At 37.4% G+C, this 15123-nt stretch overlaps 1 protein-coding gene across 1 annotated transcript in view; it reads left to right on the plus strand.

Moving 5' to 3' along the window:
- TRIO (trio Rho guanine nucleotide exchange factor) overlaps nucleotides 1-15123 on the plus strand; it is a 242880-nt gene that overhangs the window by 76476 nt on the left and 151281 nt on the right. The window contains 4 exon segments of the mRNA XM_041476043.1: nucleotides 944-1136; nucleotides 1781-2293; nucleotides 5409-5531; nucleotides 13542-13733. Coding sequence (XP_041331977.1) covers nucleotides 944-1136; nucleotides 1781-2293; nucleotides 5409-5531; nucleotides 13542-13733 — 1021 coding nt within the window.

Consider the following 15123-nt stretch of genomic DNA (forward strand, 5'->3'; position numbering starts at 1 on the left):
CATTTGGTCCTTTTTGATAGTCTGTTGGCTATGATGCATTGCTTTTGAAATGTTTTCCTTCCTATCGTCATACTACAAGGTCATGTAGCAAATTCTGTTGGAAGAAAATCTTGAGTTTCTGGTGGTGGTGGTGATTGTCACTTTTGATCAGTGGCAAGAACTAAATGTACGGAAGATATTGATGAAAATAAATTAAATTTTCCATTCTCAGAGGGAGTTCTGGAGAATTTGAGTATAAGGTCTGTCAACTTTTGGACAGCAAAATTGAGCTCAAATTTTGTGGAAACAGATTCATGTGGTTTTCTTCACAACCATAAAATACTGTGTTGTCCTTTAACTATTCACAAATCAATCCTGTTACAAAAGAAATTGTCAATAAATGGGTGTCTTTCCTCTACAGACTAACTCTCAGATAAAATGGTTCTAAATCTGAGAGAATTTGAAAAAGTTGTGAAGTGGTAGGTAAGAAGTGGTAAGTAAGAGCAATTTACCATCTTCTGTCTTTTTAGAGGATCCCCATAATCATTAGAAAGACATGAATATTATCATTAGTAAAGTAAGTATGTGTGTGTGTTCTGAAGAGTAAATTGTAAATGTATTAGATATTGCTGCTTTAGGAAATGGTAGGTTTACTGTGTAAACCTAAGTAAGGTGAGGGAGAAACAAGACTGGACGATGAATCATCATGAATATAAACAGTGAAAGTGGAGATAATGGCAGAATATCAAATCAGCAACAGATATAAAGCTATCCCCCACAGGGAGTTTGTCATGTGGGTGAAAGAAGCATCTTGAGAGAGTTGTGAGATCTGCTGTGTATGGTCAGCTAGTCAGGAGTGAAACACTGAGGAGACCACATTGATTAGGAGGCGTGCTGCAGTAGAGTGTTTTGTTGGAAATTTTTGAAACGCATGCTTGATAACCTTTCCTTCTGTTTTCTGCAGTGAGGAAGTATGTAAACGAGGATTCACCGTCATTGTAGATATGCGTGGGTCAAAATGGGATTCCATAAAGCCTCTGCTGAAGATTTTACAGGAATCTTTTCCATGTTGTATTCATGTTGCACTGATAATCAAGCCAGACAATTTCTGGCAGAAACAAAGAACTAACTTTGGCAGCTCTAAGTTCGAGTTTGAGGTAATTTCTCCTATAGTATACAAACGTATATTTATTTTGAGGTTTTGAATGTTCTCACTAATGATCAGCATCTTGAAAACTCTCAGATAAATTATATTCTGGCTGGAAGGAGAGGTACTTTAGAGCAGTGGTGCTAGAAGAAATGTGGTTTTCTTCATGTACTTAGGCTAGGTAATTGTGTATGTTGTTGTTTATATTCTTTTTATAAGCTCAAGAAAGATTGAATTAGGTTTTTTCCCCTAATGATAAAAACTTAGGTTTGGTCTCTTTGGTATCTTAGTTTGCATTATGGTAATATTGATATCTCCAGAATCCAGAGGAAATCAGCTGAATGAACGTTGCTGTTATCCTCCTGAAGCTTTGCAATACACAAAGTTAAAAGAGTAATCGAAAGAGTGGTTGCTGCTTTGTTCTTAAATGTAGTGAGGTAAGAAAGAAATGTGGGAAAATATCTGCAAGACCTCCTGTCTTCTGCTGATCAGAACTGATACTTGAAATGTGTGAGAAAAGTTGTCATGTGGACTTCATGAGCAAAAAGAAAAAGCAAAAACTTTCTCTTACAAAAAGAAAAGCAAAAACTTGAAAGGAAGTTTCAAATTCATTTCAGTAACAGCATTTTTTTCTTTCCATTTTTATTTTTTTAGACAAATATGGTGTCTCTGGAAGGCCTTACCAAAGTAGTTGATCCTTCTCAGCTAACCCCAGAATTTGATGGCTGTTTGGAGTACAACCATGAGGAGTGGATAGAAATCAGAGTTGCCTTTGAGGACTACATTAGCAATGCAACCCACATGCTGTCCAGACTGGAGGAACTGCAAGATATATTGTCAAAAAAGGAAATGCCTCAGGACCTGGAAGGTGCTCGCAATATGATAGAGGAGCATTCACAATTAAAAAAGAAAGTCATTAAGGCCCCTATCGAGGACCTTGATGTGGAAGGACAAAAGCTGCTCCAGCGGATACAAAGCAGTGATAGCTTTCCCAAAAAGAACTCTGGGTCAGGGAATGCAGACTTACAGAACCTTTTACCCAAAGTGTCCACCATGCTGGACAGGCTGCACTCAACACGGCAGCATCTGCATCAGATGTGGCATGTGCGGAAATTGAAATTGGACCAATGCTTTCAGCTCAGGCTGTTTGAGCAGGATGCTGAAAAGGTAAGGATGGAACGAGGAGACTATAAATGGTTGATACTTGACGGACTTGAAAGAAAGTACCAAGGGTAACTGAAAATAGTAATTTTTGTCTTTGAAGTTAATCACTAGCCTTTTAATGAGAAATAAGGGACTTCTTGATTGAGAGGCACTCAGGGTCTTCTGGAATAAGGGGCATGGGATAGTGCTTCTAAACTGTAAGGAGCACAGGAAGCTCTTAGCAAAGAAAATTGTAACTGCTAATGGCTTCAAAGTGGTTATTTTGTTAAGCATTTGTTCCAGACAGATGCTTTTGTATGCATCAAGTAAAGAAGAATGCTGTATACTTTATAAATACAGATGATTATGTACTACATTGGTCTTCTTTTGAGTGATCTTTGGGAAGTGAGTGACAGGCAGTCAACAAAGCCTGAAGAGGCTGACATGGGGAACTGCTTCATTGATGCAGGGTTTGAAGTCCCAGGCTAAAAACTGATGTATCTCTTCTGACAGTGCATATGTCATTAACAGGGAGCTGAGTGATTTCAGAATGTTTCGGGCTAACCAGTCCCTTCAGATGAGAAAGCCCTTGATTGTCATGGAATTTGAAGAGGAAGTATGGCAGGCAGATCACTTTTAGATGAGCTCAAATTAGGTCTATTTTCATGTAGAATGGTTTTGCAATCTCTTATTATTGACTTGTTACCATGGAACAAATAGCTTTAAGGAAGGGTGGGGATTTTTTCTCTGGGAGTAATAGTATCTAGACTATGCAGTCAAGCGGTAAGTATGTTTTTTGTCGGAGCTTAAAGCACTCAGATTTCTTGAAGTATTTTACATAAGATTGCCTGAACTGCATGAAACCAACAGTCCATGTTAAACTAGTATTCTGCTCTCCACCAGCTGTCACTAGCAGATTCATGGGGAAGAGTAAAAGCAGAGTAAACATATAAAAACTTAACTTCTTCTTGTTTCTTTATATGTATTCTTTGCCCATACTTTCCCTTACCCCCCATCATTTCAACTCAGGGACTTTCTTTACACTACTGTAATGTTTTCTGCTGTGTTTAAAAAATAAATAATTTTTTAAAGTACCATTTAAAGCAAATGTTTACTGGATGGTATAGCTGAAAAGAGTAGGAGTATGTGGTACATGTCTCTACATGTGTATAACTTGTAGAGAGTTGGAAAAAAAGATGAAATTATTATTTATTTCTAAAATGATTTAGAAAATAATGCAAGCTGTTGTTCTGGTGTTGCTCTTTAAGACCCAAATGCATTTTATCAACCTTGCAGCCACTTTATTACAGCATTAATTTTTCTGCATTATAGCATATCTTTCCGTACCATGTGAGCACCATCAAAATACATTTTGTTAATTTTATCATATTTTATCAAATTGATTGTATAACTTGTGCTTTAACAAACTTCTTGCAAAATACTTGAGCCTGTGGACTTGACCTCTGTCCTCCCATGTGGTTGCATAAGCTCCTATCAGTGTTTTCTACGTTTCTGATTCCAGGAATAAGTCTCTATTAAATTAACGCATCTTTCTTTCAAAAGGGAAGTATTAGGCACCTCAAAATGAAGTTGACAGCAGCTGTTATACCTGGGACAGTTTTTCTCGCATTAGCCAGTAAAAAAGATTAAAAAGAAGGTTTGTGTAGTATCCCAACTCACTTTTGGGTTAAGACCCTTCCCTTAATCTACTTGCAGCCTGTATTTTTACTGCTTGTGTTAGATGAGATTTCACAGCTCATGACTTTTTTATCAGTGTATGTCTGTATTTTACTGAAATGTGGAAAGGATGGGATCTTTGTTGGAAAGAAAAAGGGTATTGCACGGGGAGAAATAAACATGTTCCTTTTGGAGGACTTGTTCAATTCAGTGCAAGAAATTTGGACTGGTTCAGAAGAAGAGAAGGCAAAAAAGGGGCAAGGTGGGAAGGAATCTGATTGAAATTGCTCCTTTAAGTGTCTGAAGGCAACAAATTCAAGTGACCTAGAGGAGGATGGTCACAAGCAGTACCAGTGTCTGTTTTGAATAATGTTCTAACACATTTTCACTGAGTTCTAGGTAAGAAGCTTCAAATTTTAGGAGTATGTGATCAACTGTCTGTTATTTAAACTTCAAAAGTTTGGTTTACAGTTCTTACCTTATTGTAGTTTGCTTATAATTTAGTTTGTCATGGACTTGGGACAAATACTGGATTTGATCATGTTGTTCTGTTAGCCAGCATATTTGGAAAGATCTTTAAATGAATACTTCCTCCTTACTGCTGCTGTTTTTTCCTGGACAATCTATTTCAGCTTATCCAGAGAGCAGGTGGGGTGTCTCTTTTGCTGAGATATAGCAAAGGTTTCAAGACCATTGTGAGCAGCTGGGGTGTGAAACAGCTCTTTGCTGTGTTGCTTGGTCTTTGAAAACTTTGTCTTCCAGTGCCACTGTTAATGTACCTGTGTGCCTTCACTGATGGCCATTGTCATATACAGTCTGTCCTAAATTTTTAAAAAATACTAAAATATTCCTTTTTTTCTTTTTAAAAACAAGCATATTTAAAGATTTTTCTTAAATTTCTCTGGAGGAAGATAACTTTGTGCTCACATATACTTTTAATAATTAATCTAGAAATAGAATATTTGTTTTCCAATCTGCTGTAAACTTAAGAACTAAAAATATTAAACTAGCTGCTGAAGTACTTGATCAGCATGAAAGAATTTATATTTAATTTCCATGAGTTGCCATTTTCATTCTAAACTGCTAAGCTGCTGATGTCAATAAGTGCTGACACTAGAGGATATATAAGCTTGGCAACTCAGGGCTGTGCTCCAAGTCTGTTTGTTTACTATGACTTCTTTGTAATAATGAAGTTTATGATTATGACATTACTGTAGCTTGTTGAGATAAACACCTACAGTAAAGATAACAGTAACAGCCTCAGCTGTCTGATCCAAAAAGACAGGTTTCAGCAATGATTGAGTTAAAATATGCAGTAACTTAAAATGGAAGGAGCATCAATGTTAATTTTCATGGCCTTATACTCTGTATTCTGTGTTCATAGGGATCTTCCATTACTTGTCTATGATTTCTGGCATAACAAATTATTGAACTTTCTTCTTTCCTTAATATTTTCGTGTAGATGTTTGACTGGATCACACACAACAAAGGTCTGTTTCTGAACAGCTACACAGAGATTGGAACCAGTCACCCCCACGCAATGGAACTTCAGACACAGCACAATCACTTCGCCATGAACTGCATGGTAAGAACAGGCCTCCCTGCACAGACGTGCTGGCTATTTGTTCTGTGTTAAGGTAGAATTTGTAAGTGCATAAACACAGATTATTCCTTCTTTTCAAGTAGTGGAAATTTGGTTTTGAACAGTGAGGTTATAAAACACAATGGAGGAAAATAAAGGGTGGTCAGGTGCAGAGGAACTGTGATAAAGCAACGAAATTGTTTTGACAAATGGCAGTGTTCAACATGACCTCAGCACCTCTCAAATATAGGTGTCCAAGCTTCTAGAACCTGGGATGTATCTTTGAGTACTACCTTGGGTCTTGTAGAAAATTTCAGAGAATCATGTGTAATACAGGTTTTAGCTCTCCGTTCTGAAAGAAATAGCTCTCAGGTTCTTCTGAAGAGATTACAACTCAGGCAAAAAGTTCTGAGAAGTAACTGAGCCTGGTGTAATAATTCTCCATGGTTTCAAGAAGATATTTCTCATTTTCGGCACAGCAGAATGGAGCTAAGACAACTTTTTTGGTCAAATATGATCAGTAGGCTATAAAACATTTTTGGATTTTAACTGGCAATGAGTGAAAGCTATTTACTTTCAGTTTTATGAATTGCTGTTTGAACATGGGAACAAAATTCTGAGTTACATTCTGGATCCTTAACACATTGTAGGTGTTTAAATAACCTTGGGAGTCTGGGCCTAAGTCCAGTTCCTGTTTGTTAGATCAATGAAGGAAGAACACTACCAGTCTTGTTACAAATTAACATTCTTGGCAGTCCAAGGATGGGAATTGAATTAAAGTATGGTTGAAATAATGAACTCTTGCAAGAGGGTTTTTCTGTAGAACAGGAAAGTGGCAAAATTAATGCACCTAGGTTGCAGAAGTAATGGAAGGACTAATAATGCAGCTCTTGTGTATGGTGTAGCTGGAGGGAAGACAATAGAAAACACGATTAGAACAGGCACATTTTCTTCTTTTGCAACTCAGCTCTGTTTCCAAAAGTTTAAAAGAATGAAAATCAATATGAACTTTCTGAAAAGAGTAAAGCAAGTGCTGGTGAACTTGGCAATTAAGTTATGTAACATCATATATGGTTTTGACCATTAGGTTTGATTCACAGCATGGGGAATTGCTGCCTTATGGAGCACCTTGTTGTTGTTCTTTACTGCTCTGCATATGAAGGAGAGCAGAAAGAAACACAGGATAACAGGAGGAGTCATTGGCATAAGATGACTTTAGGAATTTAGTAATTTTGGCTGGCCTTCCACACAATTCTTGGAGTTGCATTCTAAAGGTTAAATTCTTCTGTAAGCCTGTCCTCATATTAGTTGCTGCTGTAGTCTTTTCTTCAAACTGGGTGGCTTTTTATTCTTTTTCTTTCTTTTAGACTGTTCAGATGCTATCAACAGCAGGAAGCACTTGAGCGATACAACATAATCCTTCCTGCTCTATGTTTGCTATTAGTCTTTTCCTGTTAATCTCTCCTTTGCCTTTAGTTGTCAAATGCATTAATTACAGGGGATTTTTTCTCAGCCTGCAAAATGTTTTCTTAAAACTTACAAGGAGCAGCTTAAATTTGGGGTAAATTAAGCTATCTGAACATTCAAAAGGGTAAAAACAAACTGCATTTTTTTCTGTAGCATAGCCCCCCCAGCAGGGGCTCTCTGTTATGAAAGGAAAATATAAATTCAGTATGATTGGTCCCTGGTTTTGATTTAAGCAGCACTCAGATTATCTGGGTTTTATTTGGTTAAATGGCAAAAGCCTTTCATATAGATTAAGGGCAAAGATTAAACTGAACGTGACATAAAAAATGACGTGAACTGATTGATTGAATTTTGGCAAGCCTTATTTTTCACTAGCTTTCAACTGGAAAAACGTGGGGCAGTCTTTAACTCGTGCAACCATGTTCAGCTTCTCCCTGACCACTCTGCCCATATGCTCTGTGCTTAACAAGTTGCTGTTTGTTCATTCTTCCCATCAGTGTAACTGCTCAGTAATCAAAGTGGATTTAAGGTGTCTTGTGTGGGTACTCTGACACCAGAAGTGAAATTTAACTTTTAACCTATCTACGGCCACATGAAATGATTTGTTTGGATGGAGTAGAGGGAGAGAGAAAGACAACTATGTATAAGCTTTATTTATTGCAGGAGATTTTTAAGACTTTTCATTGTGGCCCTAGTTGGACCTTAATAGATCTTGCTTTCTAGTCAATTTTTTTACGCTCACTTGAGGTAGGGAAAAAACTGTTAGAAGAATAAATGCTCCTCAAGCAGCTAAATGCAACCTCTTGCACTTGCTCATAACTTAACTCTGATAATTGATGTTGCAGCTGCTTTTCCCAAAACCTTGTGGTTTTTGCAGGGCACATGCTCCCCTCCACAGCAGGTGCTACCCTCTGTCAGTAGCTGGGTCTCTCATGTCCCCTTCCTTCCCAAGCAGCAGTGTGTTTCCAAGAGCTGGAGGGCAACTTCTGCAGCTGCTCATGCCAAACTTGGCTGAGAAAGAGTGACAGCCTTTGGGTGAGACGCCAAAATTTTGATCTGGTCTTCAGTCTGAATCAAGCCACCTGGATGTAAACCATTGTGAAAGTTACTTATTTCCTGTCATGAACAAGAGTTAGTTACATCAAGGACAAAGAGAATTTGCTGAATTTTTTTTTTTTTTTTGCATTTTCTTGTAATGGCTTTGTGCCATTTTTAGAATGTTGGTTTTCAGTAAGAACACAAAACAGTGGGAAGTGTAAACCAAATGCTATAAAACAAAAAGGTAAAGAATACATCTGGGGACGAGATTTAACTTTACTTTCAACAGTTTCATTAGCAAATGGAATATCTAGGAATCTTATGTATTCATGTGGTTGCACTTTTCAAGGTAACAGGAATAAGTTCATGCAAATCTTAAGCTTAATACACAAGATTGGTTCTCACAGCAATAAATCTGTCCCAGAGAAAAGCTGGATAGGTGTAGTGCTGTGTATTAAAGAGAGACATGTATATGGTTACCATGAATTAACTCACAGGTTGATGTGGCTAAAGGAGCTACTGTAGGAAGGATAGGCATGTGACTTCCTGTTACTGAATTTGAGAAGCTGTGCACTGATAAAAGTCAAGGCTGTCTCTTTACAGGGCAAGATCCCATGTTCTATAACTGTAGGGAAAAACAAAAGTTCAGTGATTCTGCTCTCTGAAAATGAGGATGGATTTTCAGTACAATGTTAAAGGCCTGCTTTCAACAACAGTAAATTGCTGTTGTCAAGTCCTGAGATTTATTTGAGTTAAGCAATACTCAGTTTCAGCTTGACATTCCTATTTGGGTGATTAAACCAATGCTTCACTTCTCAAAACAACTTTTTAGTACCTTTTAAGGGAGAAACGTTCAAATAAGTCATCTTAGGAGTTACAAGTACAAAAATTATGTATTGAGTCTTTAAACAGCAAGAATAAAGTACCCATGATTATATGATTAGTCTGACTTGCATAGAAGAGTGGGAAAGACTGATTATATGTCTGTCCACTCCTTTTCCTGCCATTTTCTATACATCTGCTGAGACACAAGGAAGACAAGAAGTCATGTGAAATATGGGTAAGCAGGAGGATGTTGTCTGTTTGAATATTTTCTGCTCTTTTTGCTAGTTCAGATGGCCTTGCTTTCATTACAGCTTAACTGTGCCTCTCCCTGCACTGGGGAGGGTTAAAATGCTTGAAGAGTGATGCAGGCAAAATGAAACTTTGTTTGTAGAAAGCTGACACATGCTACTATTAAAGGATGTGCTATGACTGCTTCTTGTCTCAGTGTTCATAGGACCATGAGTAGAAGTTACATTTATTAACTATAATCCAAGAACTCCTATCTCAGTTGTCAGTGTATTGCTAAGTTGATCAATGTTCTCAGAACAGGCTGTTTGCATACACTAAACGATTTCATCAAGGTAGTAATCAAATCCTGAATGCTATCCAATAAGAGTGTCAGAGATGAGCACTGGTGAGACCTCTGGAATGGTAAAAGAAAAGCGTAAGCACAACGATTGAATATCCCTAGGTGTGCAGAGATAAAAGTTAAAAAGATGTCTTGCTCAAATCCAGCCTCAGGGACTGGTACAAATGAAAACATGAAGAAAGTCAGGTGAGGTAAAGTCACCTTAGCTTAGGTGTAGTGTAATTTTTTCCTACTCCTTTGTACCACTGAAAAATTTACCCCTGAGATTCTTTTTACTTTAAGTATGTGTTTTTGTAACCATACAGATTTGTCACTTGAGATAGACAAGAGCACCATGTGAATTCTAGACTGCCCTTGGCTCTCAGGATTTGGGCAAATGAGAGTAAGACCACAGGTGTACATCCCTAAGAGAATCTTTATGGTGCCTGGACAGTTAATGCTTAGACACAGTGTCTGTATGCTACCAGCCTGAGAATAGACTGAAAAGGTAAAATGAGTTCAGGCTATTTTCAGCTTTCTGAGGAGCACTCCAAAGTCAGCAAGACTAAATAGAACAGGCTAACTGTGCAGTCCTTAAGAGGGGAAGAAGCAAGTAAACAGATTTTAAAAAGCAGTCAGTTACTGAGGTGTTAATACAGCAACAAGTACGTTCATGTTAATGAATCACAAACTAAGGGAACAGACAGTGGTGTTATTGAAAGGAAGCATATCTTATTTCACTCTTGGTACTTATTCTTGGCTGAACTTCAGATTTGTAAAGAAAATGCTCTGATTCAGTTGGTCCTACTAGAGAACTAGGACCAGTTTAGAGCCCCATACTTAGTGCTGTAATGGGAAACATACATGAAAGTGATGTGGCTGTAGGGAGAGTTTGAAGGCATAGACATTTACTATGATTAAGTAAAGGTGAGTGAAAAGTAAAGAAGGAAGGAAAGTAATGATGGTATTGGACTATATAGTCTTGCAGTAAGATTCCTCATGTCCACTGTGAAAAATGTAGGAAAGAAATCAGATATTTGAAGAAAGTTGGAGTGAATTTATATTGCACGTGTTCCAGTGCTGATAGCAGTGGTTAAATGGTTACCTGTGAATATTTAGAGGATTCTTGTAGTTGAAGAACATGTTAAACAATTGCAGCTTGGCTGTTGCCAAGTTTATATTTTTTCAAGGGAATAGATCAGGTTTTACCTTTAGTTGTCCTGCAGCCCTCATCACTGAAGTTTGTATTCCCAAACTGATAGTTTTACTCTTGCTTCAAAAATGATACTAGAAGAAAAGTTAAAGAATGTGTAAATCATTAAAGCAGGTGTTAATTCATATGTTAATACTACACCATGTTTTGGTAGTCATTTCTGTGTGAAGTGGCATATTATTTGAAAATGCCATTGCTAAATTGATTCTAGCACAGTAAAATAGTTCCAGCTCACTACAGTCTATAGAGAGGTGCCACTTATGATGCTTATGGACCATGTCAGTGAGTTTGATGGCACTTAAAATGGAATTCATAATAGTCTCTGTGTCAGAAAACTGCTGTTGGAAATCTTGGAGCTAAACAAACATTTTCTAAATGGGTCTGGGAAAATCAGGAAATAAAATGGAACCTTCAGGTCATTTGCCAGCTTTATTTTGTGTGAGCGTGATATAAGTTCAGTTAGCTGATAGGCTGTCACCTTTGTTTTTCTGTGTATTTGCCTTTCAGGCACACACCAAAGAATGACACAGCACAGTTAGGCTACTAATCTGTATTGCTTTGCTGAGCAATACCTTTTTTTATTTGTATATTCTCTTAAGAGGAGAAATCTGCAATGAGGAGCTTTCCAGATATCTTAAGGTCTCCTTCAGCTTCTCAATAAAGAGCATTTTAGAGAAAACAATCATGCTAAGTACATTTGTATCCCTACTAAACCCTTTGTAATGCAGTGACTTAAATTGTTACCTTTTAAGTCTTGTTGCAATAGTTACATGTGTAACACAATTAAAGAAATGCAATATCACATTACCTTTTCACCTTTGAGACAGTTGATACAAGTGTAGAAGCTGCAGGTGGTGTAAATGAGGTCACTAAATAAGACTGTATCAGTTATTACCTCCTAGCTGTTGCTTCCTTAACTAAAACCAGGTTGTAAACACATAAAATGAATAAGATGCCAGTCTCTGGTAAAGGGGTTACAGCTCACTTGTAACAGTGTTTATCTCTCAAGCAGTGTGCAAAATATGCAGTTGTCTTATAATAGTGATGCTGGAATTGCCAGTCCTTGCAGGAAATTGAACAAAATTTTTTGACCTTCAAGGGTCAATAAAAGACAGTCTGTAGTGAGTTGCTATTAGAGATTCTTTTCCTCCTTAACTAAATCTATTTCATTTGGGTCATTGCATTCTAAAATACTGACACTTAAACTTTGGTAGATATATCACGTAGTGAGGTGAAAGGTTTAGATTATGGTAAGTTATTTTTTTGGGTTTTTTTGTTTGTTGTTTTTTTGAGGAAAGGAATGTGTTGTACATAGCTTGGAAAGTGTTCAACTGTCAGCGTTTTAATTCATATTCATACTGCTATAGGCTGTATTCCTCCAGACGTGTGAAGCCTGATTGCCATGGGAAAATGAATACATGTTAACCACAGCTCAATTTCAATTTGTTTTTCTTCATGTTTATGGTGCCATGTCCTTCATTTTTAACTGCTGTTTCAGAATTTCTAAAATTGCTTTATTATGTTACAGAAAGAGTTCAAATAGCAGTCTACTATAGCCTTTATTCTTTTCCCTTTTGGCACTTGTTTCTTCTCACAACTGTAAAGACCATCTAAGGGCTTTCTGTATTCGTTTAGCAGTCTTGCATTTATGCTACATACACTTTTAATAGGCCTAAATGCTCTCCAGTCTTTTAAAATTTATTGGAAATAGCAGATTTGTACTCTGCCGGTTGTTTGGCTGTGCTTAAGAAGCAGAGCATAAATGTGTGGGTAACGTAAAAAAGTAGGAGGTAGTACTGTGCAGAAAGGAAAGACAGCCAACATGACACTGCTCAGTTTATTGAGCAGACCAGCTTGAGCTGTAGGCCGTGTCAGGTATGCTCCTGCTTGCATACATGCATACAGTTTACCATCAGTAGGGACCTGTCCCAGTTGCCACTCAGATGCGTCTGAACAGTGAAGCCTGGACGAGCTGTAACACTTGCCCCAGCCAGGCAGTGTCAAGCTCTGGGCAATGGCTGGATGCCAGCAGGTCATGGTTCCACCTGGTTTGCTCAGTGTCTGGTGGTTGGACTAGGTAATCACCAACCTCAGCAATCCTGTGATTCTAGGAACTTCATTCTAGATGTATAAGAGTCTGCCCAATTTGAAGAAAGTGTCAACTCCGTATTACACGCATGTAGCTCTGAAAGACTTACTCAGAAAGTTTTTGGTGGCAAATTCATTCTTGTTTTACTTCGTGGGAATCAGAAACTCTTGACTGAAAATTAGATTGACTAAGAGCCATCAAGGACTAACGCCAGTATGCTAGAGAATACTTCTGATCTTGCATGTCATTTGTCTGATTTTGAGTGCTAGCTCTGAGGCAGTATAGCGGCAAGAAAATAAAATGTAAAACTGTTAAACTTCTTGTAACCCAGAGTTTTTTATTTTGTTCCTTTAAAAGTTACTTTCGAAGTTGATGTAGAGGTTCACAGATGTTGCACACTTGCATATTGTGGATAGATCAAGAGCTTAGTAATGATACTTCAATTTTCCTATATTGTGTGTGTCTGAATGTCTTGTTGACTTGAATGTCTATAACATTTTTATCGAGGTTGTTGTAAAATATGGTTATTTTTTCCTCTTTCTTATAATATTGTGTCTTCATGTAATATAAATTGGCTTAAGCTGATTGTTAACATGAGTTTTAAACTGATTATTTCAAGTCATCATTCTCACTTGTCAATTATGGATAGACTGCTACATTATACACCTAGAATCCAAAGTTTGGCATGCATAAACTGGCTGAATAAAACCAGACTACTGATCAGTACTGTAATAAAGTAGAACTTTTTAGGAATATACTTCTGTATTTAATTGTTCTGCTGACTTGCACTAATCTTCCCCTCCTTCTCCACAGAATGTGTATGTTAACATAAGCCGCATCATGTCAGTAGCAAGCCGCCTGATCGAGTCTGGTCATTACGCTTCACAGCAAATCAAACAGATTGCCAGTCAGTTGGAACAGGAATGGAAGGCATTTGCTGCAGCCTTGGAAGAACGTAGCACGTTACTGGACATGTCCTCCATCTTTCATCAAAAAGCTGAACAGGTTAGTAAATGGTTAGTAAATGATGGACGACATCAACAAAAGTTTATGTCCTGGAATGGGGAGTTGTGCAGCTTGTTTTTGCTTTGGACACAAGTTCAAAAAGTGATTGAAAAGGCTGACAAGAAAACCAGAATATTTATTTCTGCCAATTTCAATATGCAATCAAAACTTTGTTCTCCTCCGTTTAACCCATTGGCTTTAAATTTTCCACAGAATGCTTTGCCTACTTCAGTGCAAGGTAAAACAACCAAATTAGCTATATGAATCAAAATGAAGTGGACTGAAATGTTTAAGTATATATATAATATATATATAATATAGATACTTTTAAGTATCTATATAATGCCTTTCTACATCTAGAAGCTGTCACTTCTTTTGTTGTCTTCACCACTCAACTCCCATCAATCCTTGTGTCAAGATTTAACTCATGATAATTGCTTCTAGAAAGCATAAGTTCAACTGGCCTGAAAGTTGAGAAGTTAATTAACTGCCTTCTGAATCTGAAATTGTGGTGGGAGATGTTTACTTAGTATTCCGTAGGAGATTCCTCCTATGCTATAAAAACATTTTAGCTTTAGGCCTATACCAATTATTTTAATTAAGTCATTAACCATGTGTAACTGCCAGAGAAGAAGTATATGTAGGGGAAATAGGAATAAATATCCCCAAGTTATTAATCTTAATGGCAAAAGCATGTTTTGCCCTCAAGGGAGTTCAGTTCTGAAGGAGTTGCTGTGTGTGCGCAGTTGAGTCACCTGCTGATCTTGTAGACTGTCTGCTCTGTGCATCCCTGGTGTGTTGGGAGAGCAGAGGTTCTTGGATGGGTATGGCTGATGTGCTGTATGTAGATACTTTTCTTTCATTTTGCCTTGCTAAATTATATCCAAGGAAAGGTTTCATGTCTGATATAACTTTAATTTGGAATGAATGAAGGAAGCATTTGGGTGCTGGAAACTTCAGAAACAGAGAGGCAGTACACTTGATTTTAAGATACTTTTTCCCTGATTTCTACTACATAGATATTTAACTTGATAAATATCTTGACATTAGAAATGAGAGTGTATTAAGATGCAAATACACGTTGCTTTTCATTATGTTAGTGGTGACATTGGCTTAATGTCCTTAGACAGACTAATATAATACAATAATGCCACTGTAACAAGTCCTTTCAGCTGGTTTTACAGAAAAGCTACATAAAAATGAGATTGAAGAATTGTCTTCTGATAGAAAAGTCAGCAGTCAGCTTGCAGCTTTTGATAGACACAGTTCAGTACCTTGTCAATGTTGATGCTTTTCTAATTACTTGGGTCATTTGGGTTTGCATTTAAGCACTTTGAGCCATACACGTAGGAGAGAGATGAATGAAATGTAAACAGGTAGGTATACCTTA

Source organism: Pyrgilauda ruficollis, unplaced genomic scaffold, assembly GCF_017590135.1.
Source record: "Pyrgilauda ruficollis isolate IOZ18807 unplaced genomic scaffold, ASM1759013v1 scaffold37, whole genome shotgun sequence".
NCBI classification, from domain to species: Eukaryota; Metazoa; Chordata; class Aves; order Passeriformes; family Passeridae; genus Pyrgilauda; species Pyrgilauda ruficollis.